We start from the raw sequence: 26,945 nt of genomic DNA, 5'->3' as shown, positions 1-26,945 counted from the left end.
TAGATGGCCATAGACCTTACAAACGAGAGGGTACCATATTGTCACGATTCGACAAGTTAATCAGATAGCACATGGTTCGCTTACCTTTAGAAACAATTTACAATCGTACTCGAAACACAAAACCCTTGACACCTTCCCTTTCGTACAGTATATTTATTCGACACCGTAATGCAATCAACAACTAAAAGTAAACAAACGCGACGGCCATAGTAGTTAGACCTGTTATCTCCGGCTGTAGAGCTACTCAGCATAACTCCCGGTGATCCTGAACCATAGGCAACCAACCATACAGTTTTGTATGGGTGAACAGGAGGAGGTTTAGGAAAGGGAGATTTTTGAGGTCCTTGGGTTACCAAGAGGCTAAGGGTAGCCTGTAACCACTAGGACCGTTACAATAGAGAAAACGGAGATATTTGTGTTAAGGGTAAAAGTCCAGGTCACCCTAAGCTAGTGTCAGCAAGAAATCAACAATCTCTTATAAAATTGTGCAAAAAAGGACGAAGAACTACGTTACGAGACATTACGGCACGTGGAACGAAGAGTCAGGATTAAAACTCGCGCGAGAATGTTGCAGACAATGGATACACAAATCTGGACTAAAATTTTATAAGGTTGTCATAATAATTCAACAAACTTTTCATTTGAGAATATTGTTTTATCACACAACGGCTAAGGAAAAACCACTTCTTACCACAAAACAGAAGAAAAACAGATATCAATGGACGAAATCTAAGCTATCATGGACTGTAGACGACTGGTCAAAAATTATATTCAGCGATGAATCAAAATTCGATGTATGTTTGGGTGATTTTCGAAAACGGGTAATCAAATCCAAAAATGAAGCTTTTCACCCAGATTGCATTAACCTGCTGTCCTGTTCGGGTCTATTTGACCCAAAAACAAATTCATTTCTTATTTTAAAGAATACCGCGCGGTGTAACGCTATGGTATTGCATGACTTTGTTCGTTAGTGTACAAGGTTTTATTTTCGAGCGATATAAAAATTTTACTTCCGCTATTATTTTTTAAAAAGTGAATTGTTACCTATGTATTGTTTGGGTCAATATGACCCGAGTGAATATAATAGCAAGAATTGCATAATACACTTATTTTTAATTGACATTATTCTAAATAACGTAAACATAGGTATTTGTCTATAGGATTTGTGTGAAAAGAAATAGATCTCGGCAAGTAAGAACTAGCCCTTGCTAGACGAAAGCTGTTGAACAACGTCGATAGCGAATCTCGAAATTTAAACTGAATTCAGTACGTTTGCATATTTTGATTGAGAATGCCGTATGAAAGACTTTTTTTTTACATGAAACATGTATTTTTGTTAATAGAGTTTAATACATATTAGATGAATTTATTTAAATAACCACCACCCCAAACCTTTGACGGGTCATATTGACCCGAACAGTACGTTCGTGCAGTGAATCTGAACAGGACAGCAGGGTTAAACGTACCGTGAAATTCCCAAAAGGATTTATGATATGGAGATGTATGTCGGCGAAAGGTTTGGGATACTTTGAGGTTATCGACGGTACTGTAAACGCAGAGAAATACCAAAACATTTTAAAGAATAGGCTTCTTCCGAGTATCGAGAAGCTGTATGGCGAGGAAGATTTTGTTTTCCAGCAAGACGGAGCCTCTTGTCATACAGCCAAATCAACTCAAAAATGGCTCTCTGAGAATGGGATCACAGTTTTGTCATGGCCTTCTAGTAGCCCAGACCTAAATATTATTGAAACCCTTTGGCATAAGATGAAGCAGCAGTTACGAAACAATGCTCAAAGAACAGTTCCAGATTTAAAGTCAAAACTGGGAGATATGTGGACTGAATTTACACCTGAGTTTTGTAAAACGTTAGTAGCAACTATGCCTGCCAGAATAGCAGCGGTTGTAAAGGCGAAAGGAGATGTAACACCGTATTGAACTAAACATCCTTGGTTTTGTCCCAACATATAGTTACCGTTACCGCTCCTATTAAATAATCCTAAACGAAAAATTTATATATATATATATATATATATATATATGGTGTGTTTTTTTCATTTTAAGCATTGGGATCTCGGAAACCATAAGACATACAGATTCGGTTAAATGAGGAAAGAGTTGTCGTTTTAAGAACTTATTTAAGATATGCTTTTGATTGTTGAAAAACTCCACAGTTCACTAGATTTGAGCGAAAAACAGATTTAGTGATTTTGCATTTAACTGTTGTAGAATCATCATTACATTAAGTGACGGACTGGAAAGTCTAAAAAGTTGAGGACCTTATTATTTTCTTTTTCAACCGTGAATTTAATCTGGGGGTGGAGACTGTTCAAGAAATCAAAACACTTTTCTATTTCTTGATCACTCCCTTTGAAAATGGCAAAGATGTCGTCTACGTAGCGTTTGTAGAACAAAAAATGATTTTTGATCGTATTATTGTTGAAGATTTTGTTGTTTTCGAGATCGGCTAAAAATAGCTCGGCAAGTAATTATAAATATGATTATATGATTTTCCCACCATGGAGAATAAAGTGTTCTAGGCCAACTTTAGTAGTAACTGGAACAATGTCTGGCAATTTAGAAACAAGTGCATCCTTTACTTTTATAATTAGTTCTTCTAACTCATCAAGAACATTACATCTAGATGGATCCATGATCTGTTCAACTGATGCTTCAATTTTGTTGTGTAAACCTATTGCAACTGGGATAAAAATCATAGAATCATATTATATAAAGACTGGTCCTTGATCATAAGAAAAAATTCCCTTTTCTTCATCGAAAAAGTGAGTGGATATCTCATTCAAGTTCATCAAATCTATACCTTCTGCTGATGGAAAAACCCGTGAGACAAGCTTGAGATAAGAAAAGATATAATTAAAAATGATCATCTTGTTATTCACTTTGATTTAAACAATTCGTTAATCCTTAATGGACGTCTGTTATCAACAACTTACTGGCCTTCCTATGGGCAGCAACCTCTCTCCATTACTTGCCGAGCTATTTTTAGCTGATCTCGAAAACAACAAAATCTCGATATTGCGTCTCAGTCTTCTTCCCCCTTTAAATTCTAATTGACAGTGCGCTGTCTTCTCACACGCATTTCGTCTTTATCCGGGAAGCATGGCTCTAAGCGGTGCGATTCCCTTTGAATTTCATAAGTCTTTTTATTAATTACAATGGGTGTGATTTTCTGTTGTTTTTTGTTTTGATTAATTACCTATCCCGTAAGTACTCTATTATTAAGATCTTGATTCCTAACCTTAATTTTTCAGCATTTTCACTTACAACTTCTTCTTCAGAGTTTAATCTGGTTTCCAGTTTGTTTTGTCCTTGTGGCTTGTGGTAAGTTTGGAGACAGTTTTCTATGGGTCTTTATCATGTTTTTTACACTTTCCTTTCAGATGGTTTGTTATCACTTGTCCTTTGTTTTCGTCATGTTGGCCTTCGGCTTTTGGATTTTTAGTCAGATGGAGATGTTTGGTTATCCCGTTACTCCTTTTAACCTTTTTGAATTCCGACGATGCCTTCAGCCTCGTACACCGGATCTTTTTTCATTACTTTTGTAAGTCTTCTTGTGTAGTCTGGTTTTTACTTTAACGTCTGTTTTTAATGACACCGTTTCACGTTACCATTCCGACGAAGGCTTCTGCCTCGTACACCGGATCTTATGACCATTATAACTTTTGAAATTTGTTAAGTTTAACCTCTTTGTGATAACTAGTTCTTGTAAGTATTTTGTTTTATTGCTTGTTTTTACTCTACGATTTCAGTTACCTGAGGATGACATGGTTATGTCGAAACATGTAATATCGTCAGCTTAATTGTAAAAGCTCGTAACTCCAATTTTTGTGAAAATTGCATTTTAGCACCATCTGACGGACAAAAATGAATGCTATTGTTAAGAAAAGCTGGCAAGTCCATAAAAATTCGACATTAGAGAAATCACCATCAGCGTAAAACACGTAAATCCATACGTTTTAAAACTGACATTGTAAAACACGTATCTCCACCTTACTCATTAGTAAGGTTATTGTAGTGTAAACATGCGGTGTGGTGTTGCGCTCATTTATTGATACTAACTACTTTTGCTGCACTAAATTAATAGTTTTTGGAAGTAGCTAAGAGGTAAGTTGTAGCCTTATTGCTTTTGTTAAAATTTATCAGTTCTGGGAGTGATAACTCTGTAAAAAATCCCGTTAAAGTCTTAATTTGGATTTAGGAGTTTTACTCTTTTAAGGTATTATAAATTATTTATTAATTTAACAGAGTTACGATAAATTCTACTTACGAGCATTACAGACTTATTGTCATAGAAGAAATAATTCTAAGATAAGGTTTCTTGGAAAGACAGTATAACTAATCAATTCATTGCTTCCGTGTGTTTACAGGACGTCGCGTGGAAAAAAGTGCGTCAGTTTGGCTTTAGCCGGAGAAAATGACCCTCGGGCCATTTTAATGAGTAAGGCAAGTTCAATGGCGTCAACTTCTACCGGCGGTTTTCAGAAATTGTCCTATGATGATGGTTTACTTTTTGAGTCAGAGACGGCGATTGATATTATGAACACCCCAATTATTATAGAAGATTTCAATAGTGAATTACTAATAGACAACAACCAGCACGATTTTATAATAGGTACTACCAACAACCAACAGACAATTCCAATAGCCTTAAGCAACAACACCTGCGATGTCCGTAACCAAAATAGCGAACCCCCACCAGCTTCCTTTGATGATGCTGAAAATGATGCAGAATTTTTCCCTGATAGTGACGAAGAAATGGATCAAAATTCTTCAGAAATTGACATTAGTGTCTTGCAGGATGATGAAAGCGACGCACCTATTAATGAACAAGTACAATCAAGAATTGTTGAAGGGGATATACTACGTGAGAAAAATCTGGTGGCGTACAGTGACACTGAAAGTGAACAAGATGCCGTAGAAGATGACATACCGGAAACTGAGATGATAGAAAGTAAAAGAAAGAGACGTAAAAGACACGAAGTTAATGAATCTACTTGGAATTCAAGAAAAGTGAAACAAGATAGAGAGAAAGGTTTGAAATATTGTGGCAGAAAGAAAATAGATGGCAAATGGAGATACAATGTTAAAAAGGATGAAAGAGTGCTTAAAGATAGATGCAAATGTATTTTGACAGATCAAGGGGCGTTAAGGTGTGGAATGTTTACAGAAGAAGATCGACAACAAATTTTTAAAGAGTTTTGGTCAATGTCATGGAAAGAAAAAGAAATATATACTAAACTATTGGTTACTATGAAATTAACATCGAGAGCAAGGGGCAGAAAAGTAGAAAACAAGTCAAGAAGAAAATACACAATTGAATATTACTTAAGAAGACGCGAAGATAGATTAAAAGTTTGTAAAAAAATGTTCACAAACACACTGAGTGTAGGTGAGTGGACGGTCCTAAATTGGAAGAAAAGGAGTGCATCAACCTTAATATCTAAAGACACCGAATCAGATAATGACAATTCAAAACCACCGACACATAATGAGCAACCAGAAACGTCCAATCGTTACACACTTAGACAGAAACCGTTTGCAACTCGAATTGAGTCCTTGGACAACTTTTTTTCCAAATTACCTAAAATGGAATCACATTACTGCAGAGCAAGTTCACAAAAACTTTATCTAGAACCTCTGTGGAAATCCAAAAATCAGTTGTATCAGTTTTATGTAAGTGAATGGTGCAAACCGAAAAATGAAAGACCCTTATCTTTAGCCACCTTTTTCCACACTTTTGACCGAAAGAATCTTAGCCTGTTTCGTCCAAAAAAAGATGAATGTGATACCTGTGTAGCTTACAAGACTGGTAATTTAACTGAAGAGGATTATGCCATTCACACAGCCAAGAAAGAAGAGGCACGTGCCGAAAAGGAAGCGGATAAAAATAATGAGAAGTATGTATTTACGATGGATCTACAATCCGTTCTTCTTGCACCTAAATCCAATGTGTCTAGCTTGTACTTTAAGACAAAATTAATGGTGCATAATTTTACAGTGTACAACTTAAAATCGAAAGAGGGCACCTGTTATTTGTGGAATGAGACAGAGGGCGCACTCACTTCACACGACTTTTCTTCTATAATCGTAGACTTTCTCTTAAAATCACTTCCAGTAGATAACGACAACAATAAAATCATTTTGTACAGTGACGGCTGCACGTACCAAAACAGGAACGCGATCCTAGCTAATGCACTTTCAAATGTTGCCATCCTGTATAACATTACAATTGAGCAAAAAATTTTAGAGAAAGGCCATACACAGATGGAAGCCGACTCCATCCATTCCACCATTGAACGTCACCTAAGAAACAAAAATATCAACGTACCTGCTGATTATGTAGATGTTTGCAAAACCGCACGTCAAAATCCAAAACCCTATACAGTTTACTACTTAGATCATAAGTTTTTCAAAAATTTCAGCAGTATTCAGTTCTACAATTCCATTCGACCTGGAAGAAGCCCAGGAGACCCAGTTGTGACAGACATCCGAGCACTGCAGTACCAACCAGATGGTGTTATTTGTTACAAATTACGCTTTCCCGATGAATGGACTCCACTGCCGATCAGAAAAAACAAGAATCTATTGGCTAAACCAATAGTCGATTTGCCCCATTTATATAAGGAGAGACTTAAAATTAAAAAAACAAAATATCAACATTTACAATTTTTAAAGCAAAGTTTGACCGCAGATTACCACCTATTTTATGACAACTTGCCTTACGACGATTAAATTAAATTAAATTCTTCGTTTTCTTTGATATTATGTAGTTCTGTTTGCGTTTAAGAATAAAGAATTTAGTTTGACAATATCATTATTCTCAATTATTATTCCCAAAACATTAATTAATCATACCACGTAACTCCACAATTGTGCCTATTTTTTTCACACCAAAACACGTAACTCCTCTATTAATGCTTCTTAAGCTAATTTTTACCTATAAATCAAAATTGGAATCTAATCGTTTACTCTAAAAGGTTTTAGTAAGCACAAATGATTTTAAAGGAAAATTAAAAAAAATAAGCAGTTTTTTGCTTCCCCTGAAAAATTTACTATTTAGGAGTTACGAGTATTTACAATTAAGCCGACGATATATGTTAAATTTTAATAATATTAAAGAATATATGGGGAAGGTATAAATATTTTCTCATATCGATGACGACTTATGTTGATGACGTAATTTTTTGTTTCTATCGTTTCAAATGTAATGAAGAGAGAATCACATTTATGACATCATTTTCAGCACCCGTGAAACAAAGTATATAAACTTGAGTGAAGAATAGACACATTTGCCAATTCTACCTTACGAAAGGCTTAAAGGCAGAGAAAATTATCAGGACTGGAAATTTCAAATGAAAAGTATCCTCAAACTCGACAACTTATGGCATGCTATCGAAGGCTACTTTGCCAATGATTCGACATATGTATAACTTAAAGCTAGAAGAGACGAAAAAGCCTTAGCTAAAATTAGTCTAAGCGTTGACAGATCAGTTTTTCCATTAATAACTTCTGCTAAAACAGCGAAGGATGCGTGAAATTCTTTAAAAAAGGCTTACTCTGATGAAGGTCTAAATTCGAGATTAAAAATCTTGAGGAGACTGTGTAATATAAAATTAACCCTCTTTAAGTCAATGGAGGATTATGTAAATGACACTCTAAGTCTATCTCAACAACTATTAGATGGGAAAACCCCTAGATGATGAATTTTTAGATGTGGTTATGCTTTCTGGGTTACCCGAGGAGTACGACCCGCAATGGTTATGGCTCTTGGAAAATTCAGGAGCAGTGACCTTATCAAGCAGAAATTGCTCCAAGATGATAAAATGGAAGCTCATCCAGTAACCAGCTAAAATGGATCGAGCATTGCTTTCCAACAGGAAACCTTGGTGCTCCTATTGTAAAAGGCACAATCACTGGAAATCGGACTGCAAGAAACTAGCTGTCAAGCAGACTTCCACAACAGCTAGCGTAAATGTGTATAAAAAAGCCTAGTATCGACAGTGCGAGGCTGCTCGCAGCGAATGCCTCGTGGCGAATGCTCGGCTTTGCCTCGGACTGTGGATACCGGGGTTGCTCACTATGAGGCGTTCGCGTCGCACAATTCGTGGCGAGCCGTGGGCTTGTCGGTAAAAGAGCAGTGCTCAAAGGTGCCTCGCTCCGAGCTGTGCGTCAAGTGGATACCGCTGTCAGCCTCGCACCGTACAATAGACAATTCTGCACTGCAAACCACCAAATACCTGCACAACGAAACTGCCATCATGGATAATCATGACGTGATTAGAGAATTAGTGAAGTGTTATGAAAGTAAACGTGTATTGTGGGACTCGAAGCACCCTGAATATTATAATAAAAACAAGAGAGAAGACTTGTGGCGCGAAATATCGGTATCAATGAATATTTCGGTGAAAGAACTGAAAAAGAAGATGACGTCTTTGTTGGGCTCTTACCGACGTGAAAAGTCCAGGGAAAAGAAAAGTCAAGTTACAGGATCAGGTATGTTTTTAATCATTATTTTACTACGTAATATCATTAAAACATTTTTTCATTTGTGTACAGTACACTTAGTTGGATTTTTGACGTGATTTACAGTACTCATACTATTGACTAAGGAACAATACCCTAAAGTTTGTAGCGAGAGTTCTGAAACGCCCTGTAAGTTGGAATTATACTATATAACTTAAGTTGGCAAGAAATTGAATTGAGTTTTAATGTTACTGGTCAAGGAGATGTTTACCAGTCAAAATGGTTTGCATACACATGGTTTGGCTTTCTTTGTGATAAGGACATGCCAAATGACCAACTCGATACAATGGATAATGTAAGTACATTTACAAAACATTTTTTTGTGGAAGCTTTAAAAATAACGATGTAAAAACAAACCATTTTCATTCAACAACCACCCAATTCATTGTCGTTTCTACATGTACCCGGGAAACATCAGTAGTCATTTTGCCATGGAATTGAGCCATTAGTGGCAAAGTGCTCAGCCAGATGGATTCGGATGTTTTTTGATGTCATATTTGCTCTTCGAGGTGTCTGTCCAATTGGGATCATGCCACGGAATTCATCGTTGTTTCTCCATGTACCTGGAATAAATTGTCCATTTTCCTCTCTGTCTAAGAATCCAGCCGGTGTGTAGATATGATTTACAGTAGATCGTTTTCGCAAAAAATTGTGTAAATATACAACTGCTAAAACTACTTTCTTAGCCTTCTCAGGTTGTAGTAGTATTGGTGTTCTCAATACCCGAAATACAGAACTAGCTACTCCAAAAGCATTCTCTACGACCCTACGTGCTCGGGATAGGCGGTAGTTAAAAATTCTTTCAATAGAACCAACTTGTGGAGTACCTTTAAATGGTGTCATAGTATATCCATTTAACTCAAATGCTTGATCACCTAATATAATATAAGGTACCTTAATACTGTAAGGAATTTGTAATGCTTTTGGGTTTGGTATGTTCAGTTCCTTGTTTTCTAATTTGTTGTACAATGTCGTATTTTTGAAAATGCCTCCATCTGAAAATCTAACAGGGCAGCCAACATTAACATACAAAAAATTGTAGTTGGCGTCAACTAATGCAAAGAGCACAATACTAAAAAAACCTTTGTAATTATAATACTCAGTGCCACTGTTCCATGGTGCTTGAAGCTGGACATGTTTCCCGTCCATTGCACCTATTACATGAGGGAAGTTCCACTTCTCTTCGAATTCCTTTGCCACAGCTAACCATTCCTCATTAGAAGAGGGTAGCTAAAATAAAAGACACATCATTAATTTAAAAGCTAAGGAACGCCGACTAGTGAGTAGTATTTATAAAAAACAATTTTACAGGATTCAAAATTTCATTTGGCAAGTCTTGGAATTTTAGGCCTCCATTATAAATCTCTTATGAAAGAGCACCCTATCAAACATTGTATTTGTAATGTTTATTTTGTTGACAGGCTAATACGCAAAGGGATCCTGAGGAAACTCGAGAAGAATCAAACAATGATGAATCTATTGTCGATGAACCCACAACGGTCGAAGATGAACCACCGGAGTCTACTAATACAACGATGGCGTCTACAACTGCTACGGCGGTGTCTACGAGTACAGCGACGGTGCCTACTTCTAACATGTACCAAGGTAGGAAAAGACAACGTCGCAATGATGCTGCTGATACTGCACAAAATCAAATGCTAATTGATGCATACTCCATTTTGAAAAAGACATCGGCTACTCCTACTGACCACTATGAAACGTTTGGAATGCATGTTGCAAGTGAACTCAGGAAATATGACAGCAACACTCTTCCTCATGTGAAGAGGGCAATATTAGATGTGTTGTTCAGAGCAGATATCGGAGAATTTACCCCCAATCACAACGTCCGTAACACTTCTGGGTACTACAATTCAAATTTCACTACACCGACTTCGTCTCGAGATAGTTACCCTCCAACTCCTACTCCTTCAAATTCCCAATGTATACTTGTTCAGGACCTTGATTCAAGGCCTCCACAACAAGAAGACACCTTAGTAACCTACTTGACTAACATAAATCCTGAAATTTTAAATCCTGAAGAAATGTAATAACATGACATGTTGTTATATGCAAGCTACATTGTTTAACATTACAATATATTGATTTTTTGAAGTAAATTGTTTTCTTACCTTTATGTAGTCCCTTAGGGCTTCAATAAGTGCATCACATACTTCTGGAACAATCACAGATATTCGTTGTTTGGATATGCGAAAGAGGTATTGCAAACTTGTAAATGAATCTCCAGTTGCTAGGAATCTCAGAATAAGAGCTAATCTTTCCTTGACGGTAATAGCACTTCGCATGTACGTGGCACGTTTTTTCACGGCAGGCTCTACCAATGTAACTAAATGTTCAAAATCTTGCTTGGACATTCGCAAGAAATTTGTCACGTCTTCTTCGAACCTCACGTCTTCTAGGAGTCTGTTCCCATATTCCAACCGATTTCGATAAACTTTTTTGACCCACCAACGGGGCTTACGTCGCCTTTTCCGTTGTTTTTTTCTAATAATAATCGTCGCCATCACAATAAAAGCAGCGGCAGTAACTTGCACATTTCTTAACAACAAAGACATTGTAACGACTTGTATAGACTGCCTTCACTACGAATGTGGGTGGTTCGCGTGCTCGCACTGAGCATTTGTGGTTACAAACTAGCTGAAGAGCGTATGCCTCACCCTGAGGCAGATGGCGTGAGGCATTCGCTGCGAGCAGCCTCGCACTGTCGATACTAGGTAAGAGTACGCACTTAGTAAATAATGTGCAATAATTATTTTGTTTTCAATACAAGCATCGTTATTTTGAGCAACAATCGAGAATATTTACTAAGCAACCTATTTTCAGCTATTTGTGGGTTGCGCTTTCACTAAAATATGAAATAATTAACTTTTTTTAGAACTCAACAAATGCTCTTATGCACGTATTTGTATAAGAGTACGCGCACCAGTGCTCAAGAGTACGCAACGTACAGACAAAACGTTTTACTTACCATAATGTAGATGATAGAAAGAAGACTACTGGCTAAGTATTATAAAACCATTATGAAGATATACATAACGTCCATAACTTAAATTTTACAAATTCATTTAAGAAAAGCAAATTGGTAGGCAGCTATTTGAAAATCTTTTTTGATAATTCCATAAAACCGTTCATCTAATTCTCGTATTTCCCATTTCATTTGCTATATCCAGCCTCAATTTTGGCCCTAATTTCGCGTAAATTTTCTTCGGTAAATACCAACTTCGTATCACTCTTCCGTTTATACCGACTCATTTCTTCAACTGCAAAAACCGAGTCAAAATGCTAATTACCACATTCTGGAACACAGTATGATTACAGCATATGTTTGATGTGCATAAGAGTACGCGCGTACTCTTATGCATTTTGAAATGCGTACTCTTACACTCAATTGCAACGTTTGTTGTTAATAATAATATCTTTGAGAAAGTAACATTTTTAAGCAATTTATGTTTTTGATCTATAATATACAACCCCAAATCATAATAACAGACATCTTAGACTAGACCTATGAAAAGATGATATCCTTACCTTTACAATACTAATATTTGACTACACGAACTTACCACAATGGCGTTTGGAAACTTACATCGATTGTATTTTACAATAGGTATCGCTAATAAAGATTTCTGTTTGTATTTCTGTAACAGTATGTTTTCTATTGTACATCTAATTATATAAATGATTTAAAAAATGGCAGCATCACAAGATTCTGTAGGTGCGTACTCTTATAGTATACACATTTACCCTAAATCTACAAATGCTTCATACGAAATCAGAAATGTGAAACCTGTTTTCAAGCTAAACCATCGCGCTTTGTGTGCCGTAAGTAGTCCTCTATCTTCTTCAGTTTGGTACATTAACAGCGGTAGTTCTGGTCATAAGACTGGAAACCGGGAGCTATTAATAATAAATTTAGTGACAAAAGTGATGGACGAGAAATATATCTTGCCAACAACGAAAAATTGATCTGCCAAGGTACAGGTGCAACAACAGTTAAGCTTGACGACTGAAAGTGAAAGGACAATGACTGACATAATCGCTTTTCATTCACATAGAATAGCAGCTATCGGTGACTGGGCTTATAGCAAATAGCAATGCGTTCCATTCACCTTAGGCGACAAGCCACAAACCTCACTTTAGTTTCTTACCTCTTTCCCCTCAAGCCCGAAACATGTTTTTGAGCTTGTGGCAAATATTTAATTAGCCATAAGTATGAGTATTACAGTCCAAAATAAGTGGAACAGCTTAATAAAACGCTATAGGAAGGCAAAGGATAACAAGAACAAGTTGTTTATTTATATTGCCTAATTAGATCGGTAAGGAGCTCGCGTCGCTCACTCCGACCGATTACAGCGTTTTGCTAGCAAACGCCGTTTTTTATTGTTTCCCGTTTGTCAATTTTTTTTGTTCGACTGTTGTGAGATGGTAGTTTGGGTTGTTTTTTAAGTAACGTTGGAATTATTTTCTAAAATGCGAAGAACAATGCAAAATAATTTTGATTCGGCTCAAAAAAGCACCAATACATCGATAGTCTTTTTTTTAGTCAAACTCGGCGTATAGGTTGGTTGCTTCACATTTTAAGACTTCGCTAGCGTTAGTTGATTTCACACGAATTTCGCCGAAAATGGGGTATTTTTTACGTTTGTGTCATTTTTTCGGTGTAATATATACTTATTCGGTTTTGGATACTGTGTGCTATTTTGTTTCGTTACATGCTATAGGTGACATGATTCTATCTTAATTGTGTACCAATTCTTTGTCATTTATTTAATTATATAAATAAGGAACTGAAGTTATGCGCAGTACCTTTTTCGTATGCATTTTGTTTGTTTTTATTAATAATAATAATAATATTTATTCCTCTACTGTTTTACAAGTAGTATATTTACAAACATAAACAAAAATTAATATGCAAAACAGCCAAGCCATATAAGGCGTAGAGGAAAAAAAACTCGAGTACGTTATATATATATATATATATATATATATATATATATATATATACAGGGTGATTCCTATAGTACCTGCCCCGTTTGGGAGCCATAGGAGCGTATAGGGGGGCCTGAGGGGAGTATGATTTGATATAGGACACTTGGGGTCGGAAATCTAAAATAAGGGCGCCAGAACCAAATTTATCTTCTGGAATTTCACGCCTGTATGTAGGCAACCCAACCGACCGACGTTTCGCGCGGAGCGTGCAGAGCGAGTTAGCGCGAGGAAGCGACATGGGAGGGAAGGAGGGAAAACGACAGTCAAAAGCAATAACGTTTAAAGTGTTCAACGTGGCCACCGTTGTTCTCAATGCACTTCCTACATCTAGCCAACTATTATTATACTATTGCCATAGTGTTTATTCACTTGATACGCGTCGTTGCAGACGGGAGTTCGTGGGGGTTAAACAAAATTCTGATCAAGTGTCAGCCACACATCGCCGCCTGAGATCGCTCCGTGTGCACCGCCGGCCGGTTGGGTTGCCTACCTACAGGCGCGAAATTCCAGAAGGTAAATTTGGATCTGGCACCCTTATTTTAGATTTCCGACCCCAAGTGTACCTATATTCAAAATACTCCCCTACGGCACCACGCTACCGCTCCCAAACGGTGGCAGGGTACTATTAGGAACACCCTGTATATATATGAGAATAATTAAATGAACTAAATGGAAATAATTAAACAAAAATAAAAAATAAGGAATTATATTAACCGGTTGTACTTGAAAAAAACTCATCCAGTGAATAAAACTCATTTTGTTTTAGCCACGATTTAAGTTTGCTTTTGAATTTATTCATAGACTGTAAATTTGTAATATGTGACGGCAACTTATTGAATATTTTAAGGCCCTGGTATATTGGAAAATTTTGTAATTGAGTACTATGTACCTTAGGTAAACGAAGTTGAGTGTTTGTTCTAGTTTTGTGCTCATGTACATCTGACGGCTTAATATAGTTTTGTTTATTATTATAAATTTGTAGAGATATTCTAAAAATGTAGAGATTTGTTAATGTAAAAAGTTGCATGAAACAAAACTTTCCTCTGCAAGAATCTAAACGGTTCATATTGAGAATCGCTCGCTTTTGCAATTTAAACGGAATATATCCTTTACGCTTTTAATAAGAAAAATCGACTTAGCTAGTTTGAAGCAAAGGTCTTCTATATGCGGTGCCCAAGAGAAGGTATCGTCAATTGTAATGCCAAGAAATTTGGTGCATGAGAACGGTTTAATGTGATTGTTATCTAGAGTTATATCGGGACAGTTGATTTGTACATTCGATGAATAAAAAAAGATGTAGCATGACTTGTTGATATTTAAGAACAGCTTATGATGATTCATTCAACTGTTAATTTGTCCAATGATATGGTTAGCGTGTAATAAGAGTGTGTTATAGCAAGTGTTGTGAATGATCAGGGAAGTGTCATCTGCAAATAAGGTAAATTTAACAGTGGGGAATGAAGCAACTAAGTCGTTGATATACATTAGGAATAGAAGTGGACAAAGTACGCTTCCTTGCGGAACACCACATTTAACCGTTCTGTATCCGAATTGGAAGGTATCTATGATGCCAGTATTTGTTAAATATTTAATTTCACACAATTGTTGTCTATTTTCAAGGTAGGAAGTAAACCACAGTTTCGCCACTCCTCTGACCCCAAGCTTTTCAAGTTTTTGTAGTAACAGCTCATGCGAAACACAATCGAAGGCTTTTGAAAGGTCGCAGAAAATCCCTATAGTGAACTGTCTCAGAGACATCGAATCGAAGATATCCTGCATGAAATTCCATACTGCAGCTGAGGTATTTTTATTTTTTTGAAAACCAAATTGTTTTTTTTTGAGTAACCTATTTTTTTGAATACATTGAGATAAGCGAGTTTTCATAGCAGTTTCAATTATTTTTGATATTACTGATAGTAGTGATATTGGCCGGTAGTTGTTAATATCTGTTTTACAGCCTTTCTTAAAAAGTGGTTTTATGACTGCCAGTTTAAGCAGGTCAGGGAAAATTCCATTTGAGAAGGAGGGGTTTATAATGTTTTCTAGGGGGAATTTAAAAACTTCTACCGATTCTTTAATGAGCAGTAAACTAACATCATCAACAGCAGTAGAAAATTTGTTTGACAATGACTGTATAATATCCGCTGTTTCCTGATGGGTAACAGGGCTTAGAAAGAACGAGTTATGAGAATGAGTTAATTCAGAAAAGCATGGTTGGTCGTTCGACAGATTACTTGATATATGAAAAGCCGTATCAGAGAAATGTTTATTAAATAGCGAAGCTATTTCGTTTGGACAAGAAGTGGTGTTATTTCTATCCAGTTGGAGCTTAATATTTTCAAACAGTTTAGTGTTTTGCTTTATAATTTCCCATGCGGCTTTCGGTTTATTTTGAGAATTTGCAATTAAATTCGTAAAGTACGATACGCGTGCAACTGCTATGGTGTTCTTAAGTAGTGTAACATATCGTTGGACATAATTATGAAAATGTTGACTGGTACTGTAATGTCTCATCTCTACCAGCCCCATCTCTTATTTCGACAGGATGTCTTGATTCCTTTAGTGATCCACTTCAACTTCTTAACAGTTTTATTATTATAGGATTTCAGAGGAAAAGCAGCATCTGAGCATGACTTGTAATTGGAATAAAATATGTCAAGTTTAGCGTTAACATCATTGTTGATATATCTGGATTTTGAAACAATTAAAGAAGGGGTACTCTCAATGATGCTTTCCGAACTCAAAATCTGGCAATGGTGATCCGAAAGACCAGTAAAAATATTCTGGGAATCAAATGTTTTCGAAGGAATATTTGTAATGATATCGATTAGGGTGGAAGAAACAGAAGTAACTCTAGTTGGACAGTGTATAGTTGGCCGAAAATTTAATGAGGTTAATAAATTGATAAATTCTAATTTTGCGTACGAATTTTCAAGCAGGTTAATGTTATAATCGCCGCAGATAACAACCCATAACTTTAAACTAGTTAGTCTACCTAAAAGTAAGGCTAAAAGTTCAAAAAACTGATCAATACTCCCCTCTGGGGAACGATACATACATACCACGATAAGCTTACCAAGTCTGACAGCAACATATTCAAAACTTTTTTCTAAAATCGGTACATCTAGAATAAACTTCTTAAAGTTATAATCAATTCTCGAGAATATGATAACTCCTCCATTTTTATATTCAGTTCTACAAAAACTGGCAGCACAAAAATAGTTATCGATTGCTATATTACTTACCTCGTGATTTTTTAACCAATGTTCAGAAATACATATGACAATTACATTTATTCCTAGAGATTTACAATTTTCTAAAAAAAGTGATAGTTCCTGAATTTTGGGTTTTATTGCTTGTATGTTATGATGTATTATCGATAAGGGTTTGTAACCGCTCCCCTTCTCCTATTGCGAAGATGTCAACGGCTTGGTTCCTGATTTGCTTCTGGTAATGATGTCGTTGTGCGTTACTTCAGGAGAGAAATCAGTAGCTTGTAAAACTTGATTTGCGGGAAGATCATCCACAGTGTATTTGCGACCGTTAATGTACAGCATATCAAATTTTAAATGAGCGCGTTTTCCTTCACTTTTGGCCTGCATTAGGTAAGGCTTCAAAAGTGATCGTTTTTGTAGAATATGTTTTGAGAAATCTTCAGACACAGATACAGGAGTGTTTTTTAGCTTGAAAGCATTCCTTACAATGAAATCCTTCACCTTAAAGTTATTGAATTTGATAATAATGGGACGTGAAGTTCTTACATTCGTGGCTAATCTGTGAGCCCGCTCGATATCTTTATCACCCAGTGATATTTTATATTGTGAGTCGATAATTTGGCGAACTTTGGCTTCCGTGTCTTCTTTGGCGTCTTCTTTAACATTATAAAAGATAACGTTGTTACGTCTAGACTGGTTTTCGAGATAGTCGATTTTCTTCTCCATTTGTTGCATTTGTGTACGCAGATTGGAGTTTTCGGTTTTTAAATTCTCAATTGTTGCTGATAAGATTGCGATGTTGCGGATTGCTGTATCACTTTTATTTTCGAGTAGGTCAAGTTTGGATAATACTAGATCTAATTTAGCTTCCATAGTGATATTCACTTGCACTAACAATAGAATAGGACATACGGAAATGCGACTGCACTGTTTGAAGGATTGCACTCGAATTAGAGACAATTACCATAGAAATTTGGATTCAATTGCTCCATATATAAGAATCTTGCATTTTGCGCGTGTCCGGTACGATTTTTTGAGCATGTGTTTTAATTGATTTATTTAGGGAGACCTACAGTTAACATTTCGTTTAAATTGTCTCATAGATAAAAAGTTTCGTTTTGCACATGCGCAATACTATTCAAATTTCGTTGAAGTTGCTGTATAAATAAGAAAATTGCGTTTTGTATTTTGTTATTAGAGGAGTCTATCAATTTATCTTACGCATTTGTACTAGATCTATTTTCTCGTCACGATAATTAAAAAAAAATACATAGAACAAACAATTACTGTACATATAAACTTACGCTTCGTAATATTCGTAGATTATTTAGTAGGTATTATTATAGCTTATAAGTGCATGGGCCAAATCATATTGGACCGTAGAGATAAAAATTGCTTTGTTCTAAATTCCTGATGTAATTGTTGAAGTTATTTGATTTTTCCCAGTGGTCTTTTTTTGCAATCTTGCCACGAGTGGCACAGTAAATAAAAGTGTAAGCTGAAATTATTGGAGTCCAGTAAGTCTTTAGATTCACTGGAAAAGAAAAAAATGCATGTATAGAAAATTTAATTAAAGAACTATGAAGAATTACAAAACTAAATGAAATGAAAAAAATACAGAAACAAAATTAAATGATTAACTTAATTAAAGAACAATGAAGAATTACAAAACTAAATGAAATTAAAAAATATAGAAACAAAATTAGATTAATGAAGAAGAAGAAAGATGAAATACAAAAAAAAAGTACAGAAACAGAAAACTTAAAATTAATTCCTTTGTCTGGAATAAGGCTTGTTTTTTTCCAGTAAACGATAAGTTAGAATTTTCATTTGATTGCTTGGAACTTACCATTTGGGGGTAAAATTTTGTTGCCGCTGTAAATTTGTATCGAATTAAAAGGTGTGATCAAAATGAAACGTATATTTACCTTTTTTTATGGAGTCCTTGCAAATAAGGACCCTATAATTCGTTTGCTGGAGAATGTATTTTAGCATTTTTTTAATAATTGTGGGGTCTAAATTTGTCCCCACACCGGGAATTGTCGCAATTTTATGTTTGAAATTTGTTGCGATGAAAGAAGTCATTAAATTTTTCAAGCAGTTGTATGCTCAATTCTTCGTTCGGCTCGAGAAACAGTAAAGACAATTTTCACGTTTGAAAGTTAAAAAGTAGACAGTATGTTTGATTTTGAATAAATTGTAATTTACACATTTTATATAATTTTTGTTTATAACAATGAATTTAGCTTTAAAGCAGACATTTAATGAAAACATACTCACAATTCTATGCAAAGTTAAAAATTTTATTTCTGTAAGGAAGATTGAACGTGCTCATATCCAATTCATCTACGTTGGAGAATGGTAGGTCCCGTCCCTCACCAACATAAACATTTAAAAAATGCTGATAATCGTCGTTAATCTGAAAAATCAAAAATTTTAAGGAAAGGAAAGAAAAGTACAGTACGTGGATTGGAATTAAGCGGTATGCTTTCAATGTTGTAGTATTAGTTGCGTAAGTCTTGGACTAAAGTAAAGTTGTGTGAACGTGAATCGAATCGCATAAAAAGTTTCCGGAAAAGCTATGTAGAATGGAAAATTTTTAAATATTTTTTATATCCTTTATACATCTGCAAATATGAATATGTTTGTTTTTTTTTTGGTTTAAAAAGGAAATTAGCCAATTTGAAAGTTTTATTGTTACAGGAAGTGTAGCCACTTGTTGAGACAATGGCACAGATAGCGTTTATCATAAATGTAGTTAACGTTAATTATAATAAAAAAGCATTATGCGGGTCACTCTGTAATTCGCCCAATTACAGAGTGAGGCCCTCAACAGGTTTACGCCCTAAACCTGTTGAGGGCCTAGAACAAGAGGGACAATAAATAAATAAATAATGTACCGTACACGGGGGCTTCGATAACAAAGAATTTGATTGTAAGTGGACTGTAATTATGAATTACTTCCAAGGCCTTGTTTATGCTGGGAATGAAAGAATATAGACACATAATATAAACGTGTTTATTATCAAAAATACAAAGTAAATGAATTTCTATTGAACATGGTTGACGTAGGCACGACGGCTACTAGAATATGGTAAAGTTACGAAGGGATAATGTAAACAAAGGAACTTACGTGATGTTTCGAAGTCCATTAACAACGACGGCGATATTGCAATGGCGAGAATTGCTCTTTTCTACGAATTTGTCGATTTTGTTACAACGAAATCTTCTTATGTGCGGTGCTTTGACGTTCTGCTTGTTAACAATGATGTTGCGAACTGCACGGCAACATCTTGACTTGTTGTGGATCGATAGACATCTCAGTGTTGCCAGGTGGGAAAAACATTTTTCACCTAAAGCCATGTACAAAAATCACCAGTTTTTACTGCAAAATCACCAAAAGTATATTACCAGTAAAAGGAATTAAGGATGGTATTCTACAGTACACAAAACTTTTAAATTTTTATTTATAAAAAAAGAGTAACACAAACACAACAGTAATTATTAATTCTAACTTAAAAGGATGGTATTCACAAAACTTAAATATTTTATTTATAGAAAAATAGTAACAGATAACAGTAATTCGGTGATTATTTATTAATTATAACCTATTTACTCATACATTGTGTTGTTATGTTTTTTAACAAGATTTTTATTAATGGTATAATCGTAACAATTTTTTTGACTACCGTTAATTAGAGTTTTCGAATGCATAATGCCAGTTAAAGTACTCGCTTGCAAACGATTTCTAATTTTTGTTTTATTTAAATTGATCTGCGAGAATACTCTTTCAACTGTGGCACTGCTATGAGGCAAACAGTAAATTAATGCTACTGTTTTAATTAACATAGCAAACATTAGGGTATTGTCGCCTTTTTTAATCTTTGCGACTTCAGTTTCAGCAAATTGCAAGCAAATTTCACCAAATTACAACAATATTCACCAAATCACTACCAAAGACTGTAATTCACCAGATCTGGTGAAAATTCACCAGAACTGGCAACACTGTATTATCAGTAAGATCAGGATTTTTTTTCAGGGTATCTTTTGAATTCGTTGGCACCATTGTCTCATTAAATAGTATATCAGCTGAAGCCAGTTTTCTTGACCTGTTCATACGCTTAGACATTTTGTACCCCCGTCTAAGCCTTCAGGAGTATAACAAAATCATTACAAATTTACTAGGTACCTACATATTACAACAATTACTTTTGGTGAGTTTTAATAGCAACGAGCAAGTTTGTTGACTAGGCAGTAATCTCGCGCTCTCTAATAATTATTGACGGCAAAGAGAGAATAGTAAGTACCTCTCGTATAGGTGCTCGTATTTAGTAGTATCAAGACTAGTAAGTGATTTTTACCGGTCAATAGGACAAAACTGTGTTGAATTTTAACGAGCTTTATTCAATTTTGACTATTGAGAGCGCTGACAACGCGCCCACGCAGAATCGGCGATTGAGAATCAATCTGACAGCTAAACCTTAATAATGAAAAATTTAGAAAATTTTATGCTCTTTTCATACATAAACAATATCTACGAAAAGTTAATAGTTTTAGAGATATTTTAGAAAATTCGAGAAAAACGTCATTTTTTTTATTTTTTGACTAAAAAAAGGAGTTTCCGGTTAAAATTTGAGGTGGCAAAACTTAAATTCGTGTTCAGCACCCTAAAAAACATACCTACAGAAACGAAATTTGAAAACTCCACCAAAACTTTCCCCTATTTACCCTTTTTGAGCACCAACACCAAACAACATTAAAAAAGGATTTGAATCAACCGGCATCTTTCCAGTGAACTCCAACATTTTCCCTGAAACAGAATTCAATACCTCATTGCTAATAAAATATAAAAAAAAACTAAAGCATCTGTGGCTCCGAGTTCTACATTATCGACCGATGGCCCATCATCTTCTCGCACATATTCAAATCTTTCCGAAGTTATTCCTGTTTTAGATGAAATTGCGATTACAGTTCCGGTTCATTCAACTAAAAAAAAAACATTAACAACTTGGTAAATGCTCTTCAAATTGAAAAACAAATGTCACAATATAGCGACATCGAAGACGAAAACCTCAACGAGCAAAGAAAATTATTAAATCGCAAACATCCTGTTGCCGGACATCATCAAATTATAATGCTTATTACTATATTTTAATCTAAAAACATCCATTTTGAACACAAAAAAATACGCATAGATAATGTTATTTATTTGTATATTTTACGTATAGGTTATGTAGCAGATGTGTTGTGCTGTAGACGCCAGACGCCACGCCAGCAATTCGACCAACAAACTCCTACCAACCTATGTGGTGTGAGAGAAGGGTAAGGAATATTGCTATTCTGAAGTAAGGTAGAATGAAGTATGCAGCACTGTTACATATACTTACTGTTCCAGTAACATTACAGCTAAAATAACAGTTATTTAGCTACCTCAGCGTTATAGTGGTTTATTGAATCTGCCGCAGTATTACTGCAGCTAATTATTCTCTGCCACAGCTAAATCTTGGAACAAATGCTACTTGGGAGCCGTTATACTGCCATAATATAAAGATTTGTTCAATAAAACGTTTAGTTATTTTCTTACGTTACTATGGTTTTCATCTTGAAACTGCTGTAATGTATACTCGACTATAGTGCCAAGCGTACCCTTATTGGTATCCTCAAGACTCATTTATGGTGGGATGATCAGGCTGTAAATAATAATAGTATATATATTAAGAAATCAACATTGTGCTGTGTCTAGATGTGTTGATTGGTTAATGTTTTTATTCTATGGCCTACCTCTAAAATCTCAACATCTTCAACGGTTTCTACTACAGTTTCTCTAGTTGCAAGATAAAATCTTAGTTTAGACAAACCAGTCTTTTCCAATAATTCAGTTACCGTTGGATCTTTATCAACTTCGTGATTTTGGAAATCAAATGAATTTATATCAAATTTACTTAAATGCCTTTTGAAGAATGCCCGTTCGGGAAAAACAAATCTAGAGCCTTCGTTAAGATAAAGTCCTTGTTTGCTTCCTGAGGCACCTTCATTTTTCTTGTATCGCCACCTCCATTCTCCCGTACCTACTTATATTTGCTATCCAGATTCATATGGCATAACCATCCTACCTCAATTTGCTTAACGTCTTGGGGATGACCTTTAAACCTCTTTGGACTGCTATTACCGCCTCCCTTCAGCTTTTGTCTTAAACTCAGACTTTCTTTTTTATCAGTCATTAAACGGGTCGAATCCAATTGTGCTTTGCAATACTGCATTAATGCAATACGGTCACCATATTTTGGTATGAATTCTGCTAATTGGGTATCGTTAATTAATAATACCACATCCGGAGTAATCTATATACAATTTTTCATTAAAATAATAAATGATTACTATCAACCGATAATCCTACCTTTTCTTCTAACATTCTAGATATTTTTTCCTCTGGAATACCTCTGCTACGTAAAAAATTTTCCATTTTACCTCAGCACAATACCTAATTCCGCAAACTTCTGTACAAAACCACGACAACCGATTAGAGAAGTAAATGCATAAACGAAATACTGCTAATGGATTATTTAATGAATATGGCCGTGGTTACATTGGATGCGGGTCCGTGCGTTTTTTTACTCGTACGAGCTCGCACGGAATATTACCGGACGTCCGCGAGTGGTTACTTTTGATGCGTGCGTTTACGGTCTTAATTGTTTTTTATATTTTATTGTTGCAAAATGGACGTAACTACTTTGATTTTGCCTGATAACAGTTCTTTAAAATATTTCATAATGAAAAAAAGAAAATATTGAGTAAATAGTTTATATAACAACGGGGGAGAATATTTTAGAATGTCTTCGTCCACGTTTAATTATATCCTAAATAGAATTAAACTCAGGATTCAAAAATATTTTAACTTTCGGGAATGTATTGGACCTAGAGAAAAACTCACAATAACTTTAAGGTAAATATTTATTAATACTTATAATTTTTTAGTTAAATGTCTGAAAAAATCTTTGAATATTACTCGTATTTGTATTATCCATGATTTGTTGGATTTTGAGAAATACGTTCTACTATTACGTTATTATTGTATGCCGCTGGTGAAGGTGCGGAATAGTAAGGTAAGTGAGCCGGTAGTTGACACTGTTAGACGTTTTACAGATTTAAAAAATCATTGTCAACTTATTTAGAGCAGTAAAATAGAATACTAGCCTTTAAATCATAGCTTGAGGATTGGTGGTTTTATATAAACACACAAATGACCCAATGGGCAGCTCTGAATGTAATTTATAATTTTTTTTTAAATGACCGTTATTGGGTTTTCCGCGTTTTTTCAAAAACCTTGAAAATGAACTCCAAGCACATTAAAAAAATTAGTGGTACTCATTTTTTTGTCAAGAGAAATCGTTGTCATTAGCAAACACGATTTTAAAATGAACGCCGTTTGAAAAGTTTCGAATGACCGCCACGTTGCTGTGACGTCACTACGCGCGTTGGTGCTCAGCCGTAGCATTGCTTACAATCGATTCAGAGAAAGAAAACGTCGTTTTGACAGAAAAAAGCGTCGAATAATTATTGCATTTGTACCTGAGTGTGATAGCAGAAGTCATCGCGAACCTAATAAATTGTATATAAACGTCCCAACAGGAAATATACGAAAAAAGTTCGACGTGATACCGCGAGTTTGACATTCCATTTGTATTGTTGTGAAGACGATTCTAATTAATTAAAGTACATAATGTCGATTTACTTTCAGTCAGTTATCGACGAAAATCCATCGATATGTAATATTGTAATTGTAATTCAGAATATGATTTACTTCGAACTCTGTTCTGGGCATACCTGTGCCCTTACAGCGCTGAGCGCACACATTTTTCTCTATTTTCACTTCCACATATCCAACACCCTAATTTTCTCGTTGAAATCCGTAAGGTGCATACTGTATTAGGTACCTACACTATACCTTGCACTATACACACAAAACTTGATGTTATACTTCCTATGAACCATAACAGATTTGCTTCTGGGCTTTGACTCCACTCAAACGAGTGGCATGGAAAAACTCACTTTTCGAGAAAAAGGCGGCGACCATTAACACTTCAACCTTTGGCAGACTATCTAACTGCCCCTTTACGAACCAGTCAGAACTCGGTTTATGGCAGATTGCCATAATAAGTCGAATCGAACTCCTATCAGTGTCGTGCACTAATATAACTCCCGATCGGCAACCCGCGTAGTGACGTATGCGACGCTCGGCCAATATCGGCATGTCGTCCGTTGCATGACAAAATTTGAAAGTTTTACGATATTATTGGGTTCGTTCGCGATTAGCGTCAGATTTATCGAATTAGTTAAGTGCGTTTTTAAATTAGATCTGGATCGTATCTTTTGCGTTTTTTAAAAAAAAATCTGACTGGTTTGATTGAATCTAAATGGTCAGAGGTTTTTGAGCGATCTGCTAGATTTATCGAAATTTTAAGGTTAGGGGCATTGTTTGTTTAAATTTTTAAAGAGTTAAAATAAATATTGTAATGGACAAATTAGAGGATATTGCACTAGGGGTGGCGTGCTATTTTATACAAGACTTATTTTTTGAAGATGATAAAGAAAATACTATATCCTCTTCAATACAAAAGGTTAACAATTACATAGAAGAAACGGTATACTTTATGCAAGATTCACAATTTAAAGCTGATTTTCGTTTAAGTAGAGTTACTTTTGAAACACTGTTATCAAACATAGGGGGCATGTGGACTGAAAATGTACGTAGGGGTGCTATCTCTGTTAAGATTGAAAAGCAACTTATGATAGCTATATGGTACTTGGCAAATTTGGAATGTTTTCGGTTTGTATTCTGACCTTTTGATTACATGATTATACATTGTTGTCTGTTATTGAAGTAGTGTCGCAGAACGCTTCGGAGTATCAAAGTCTTCAGCCTGGAAATGTTTACACTGCGTGTGTGAAAAGCTGATAGAATATAATAAAACTGCAAAAGTATTGGCATGGCCGAATGTGCAAAGTCAAGAAAGAATCAGTAGAATGTTTTATAAGAAAGCTAACTTTCCAAGTATGTTCTGTATTTAAAGCTTCCATTTCCTGTGTTAACTTTATGTTTAAGATGTTATAGGTTGTATTGATGGAAGTCATGTGCCCATCAAAGCACCATTACACAACCATACTTCCTATGTAAATCGTAAAGGATTCCATAGCGTCATCTTGCAAGCGATTTGTGATGACAAATACCTTTTTACGGACGTCTATGCAGGTGAAGCTGGGTCTGTGCACGATGCTATGGTCTTCAAACGTTCAGAGTTTTCTGTAAATGAAAATGCATACGAATTCCTTCATAATGGACACATACTTGGAGACAGTGCATATCCTTTGACATCTAAATTATTGGTTCCATTCAAAGATTACGGCCAGCTAACAGAAGTACAAAAGCATTACAATACAGCACATGCTAAAACAAGAGTGCCTATAGAGCAAGCCTTTGCTCTATTGAAAGGACGTTTCCGCCGTTTGAAGCTTGTTGAAAATACACGCATTGATCGCATCCCTATAATGGTGGTATCTGCATGTATTTTACATAATATATGCATGCTGAACAAAGGTATAAGACAATAAACAATTCTAGCCGTATTTTGGACTTCCATTTGTTTCAGATATATTAGACATAAATATACAATCTGAACAGAATGAAGAAAGAGAAATGACCATTAATTATGCGGCAGAAAGTGTAACACAAGCAGGGAAGAATAAAAGGGAAATCATAGCGCATAATATGACACGGGCCTTTGATTTGCTTGTACATTGTAATTAATTTTTTCCCCATAAGTTTAGAGTAGGTACTATCAAATTTTATTATAACAAACAATAATAAATGTACATTCTACATACAAAAAAATACATTACGTCTTAATCTTATTTTGAACTTTCTTTTGTTATGTGATCCACCAATCTTTTAAAAAGTTGTAAAAATTGATCCTGCCGATCAAGTTTTTCCTTATGCCTATCGTCATCAGAAGACCTCTTTCTCTTCTTGGGAGTTTCCGAAGTGGTGGATGTTGATGAAGAGGTATTAGCAACGCATTCCGTGTTAATTTTCACTCCGGAAACTGAGCATGTGGCAGGTGGATTTATCTCCGGTTTATTAAACAACACTGCATGTACCGCATCATAATAATGTTCTAGTGTTAT

General features: G+C 35.4%; 3 protein-coding genes across 3 annotated transcripts in view; 1 reads left to right on the top strand and 2 right to left on the bottom strand.

Moving 5' to 3' along the window:
- The window catches only part of LOC116170367, a 631,383-nt gene that overhangs the window by 314,418 nt on the left and 290,020 nt on the right, over window positions 1-26,945 (bottom strand). The gene's annotated exons all lie outside the window — the stretch shown is intronic.
- LOC116161112 lies at window positions 8,748-10,589 on the top strand. The gene is made up of 2 exons (XM_031474333.1): window positions 8,748-8,836; window positions 9,963-10,589. The coding sequence occupies exons 1-2, from the start codon at window positions 8,804-8,806 to the stop codon at window positions 10,587-10,589; spliced, it is 660 nt and encodes a 219-aa protein (XP_031330193.1). The 5' UTR covers window positions 8,748-8,803.
- On the bottom strand, window positions 16,956-17,636 carry LOC116161106. The gene has a single exon (XM_031474319.1). The coding sequence runs from the start codon at window positions 17,634-17,636 to the stop codon at window positions 16,956-16,958; it is 681 nt and encodes a 226-aa protein (XP_031330179.1).

Source organism: Photinus pyralis, unplaced genomic scaffold (genome assembly GCF_008802855.1).
Source record: "Photinus pyralis isolate 1611_PpyrPB1 unplaced genomic scaffold, Ppyr1.3 Ppyr1.4_LG1, whole genome shotgun sequence".
Classification (NCBI taxonomy): Eukaryota; Metazoa; Arthropoda; class Insecta; order Coleoptera; family Lampyridae; genus Photinus; species Photinus pyralis.
The sequence above is the reverse complement of the archived record's forward strand: the minus strand, read 5'-3'. Positions and strand labels throughout refer to the sequence as shown.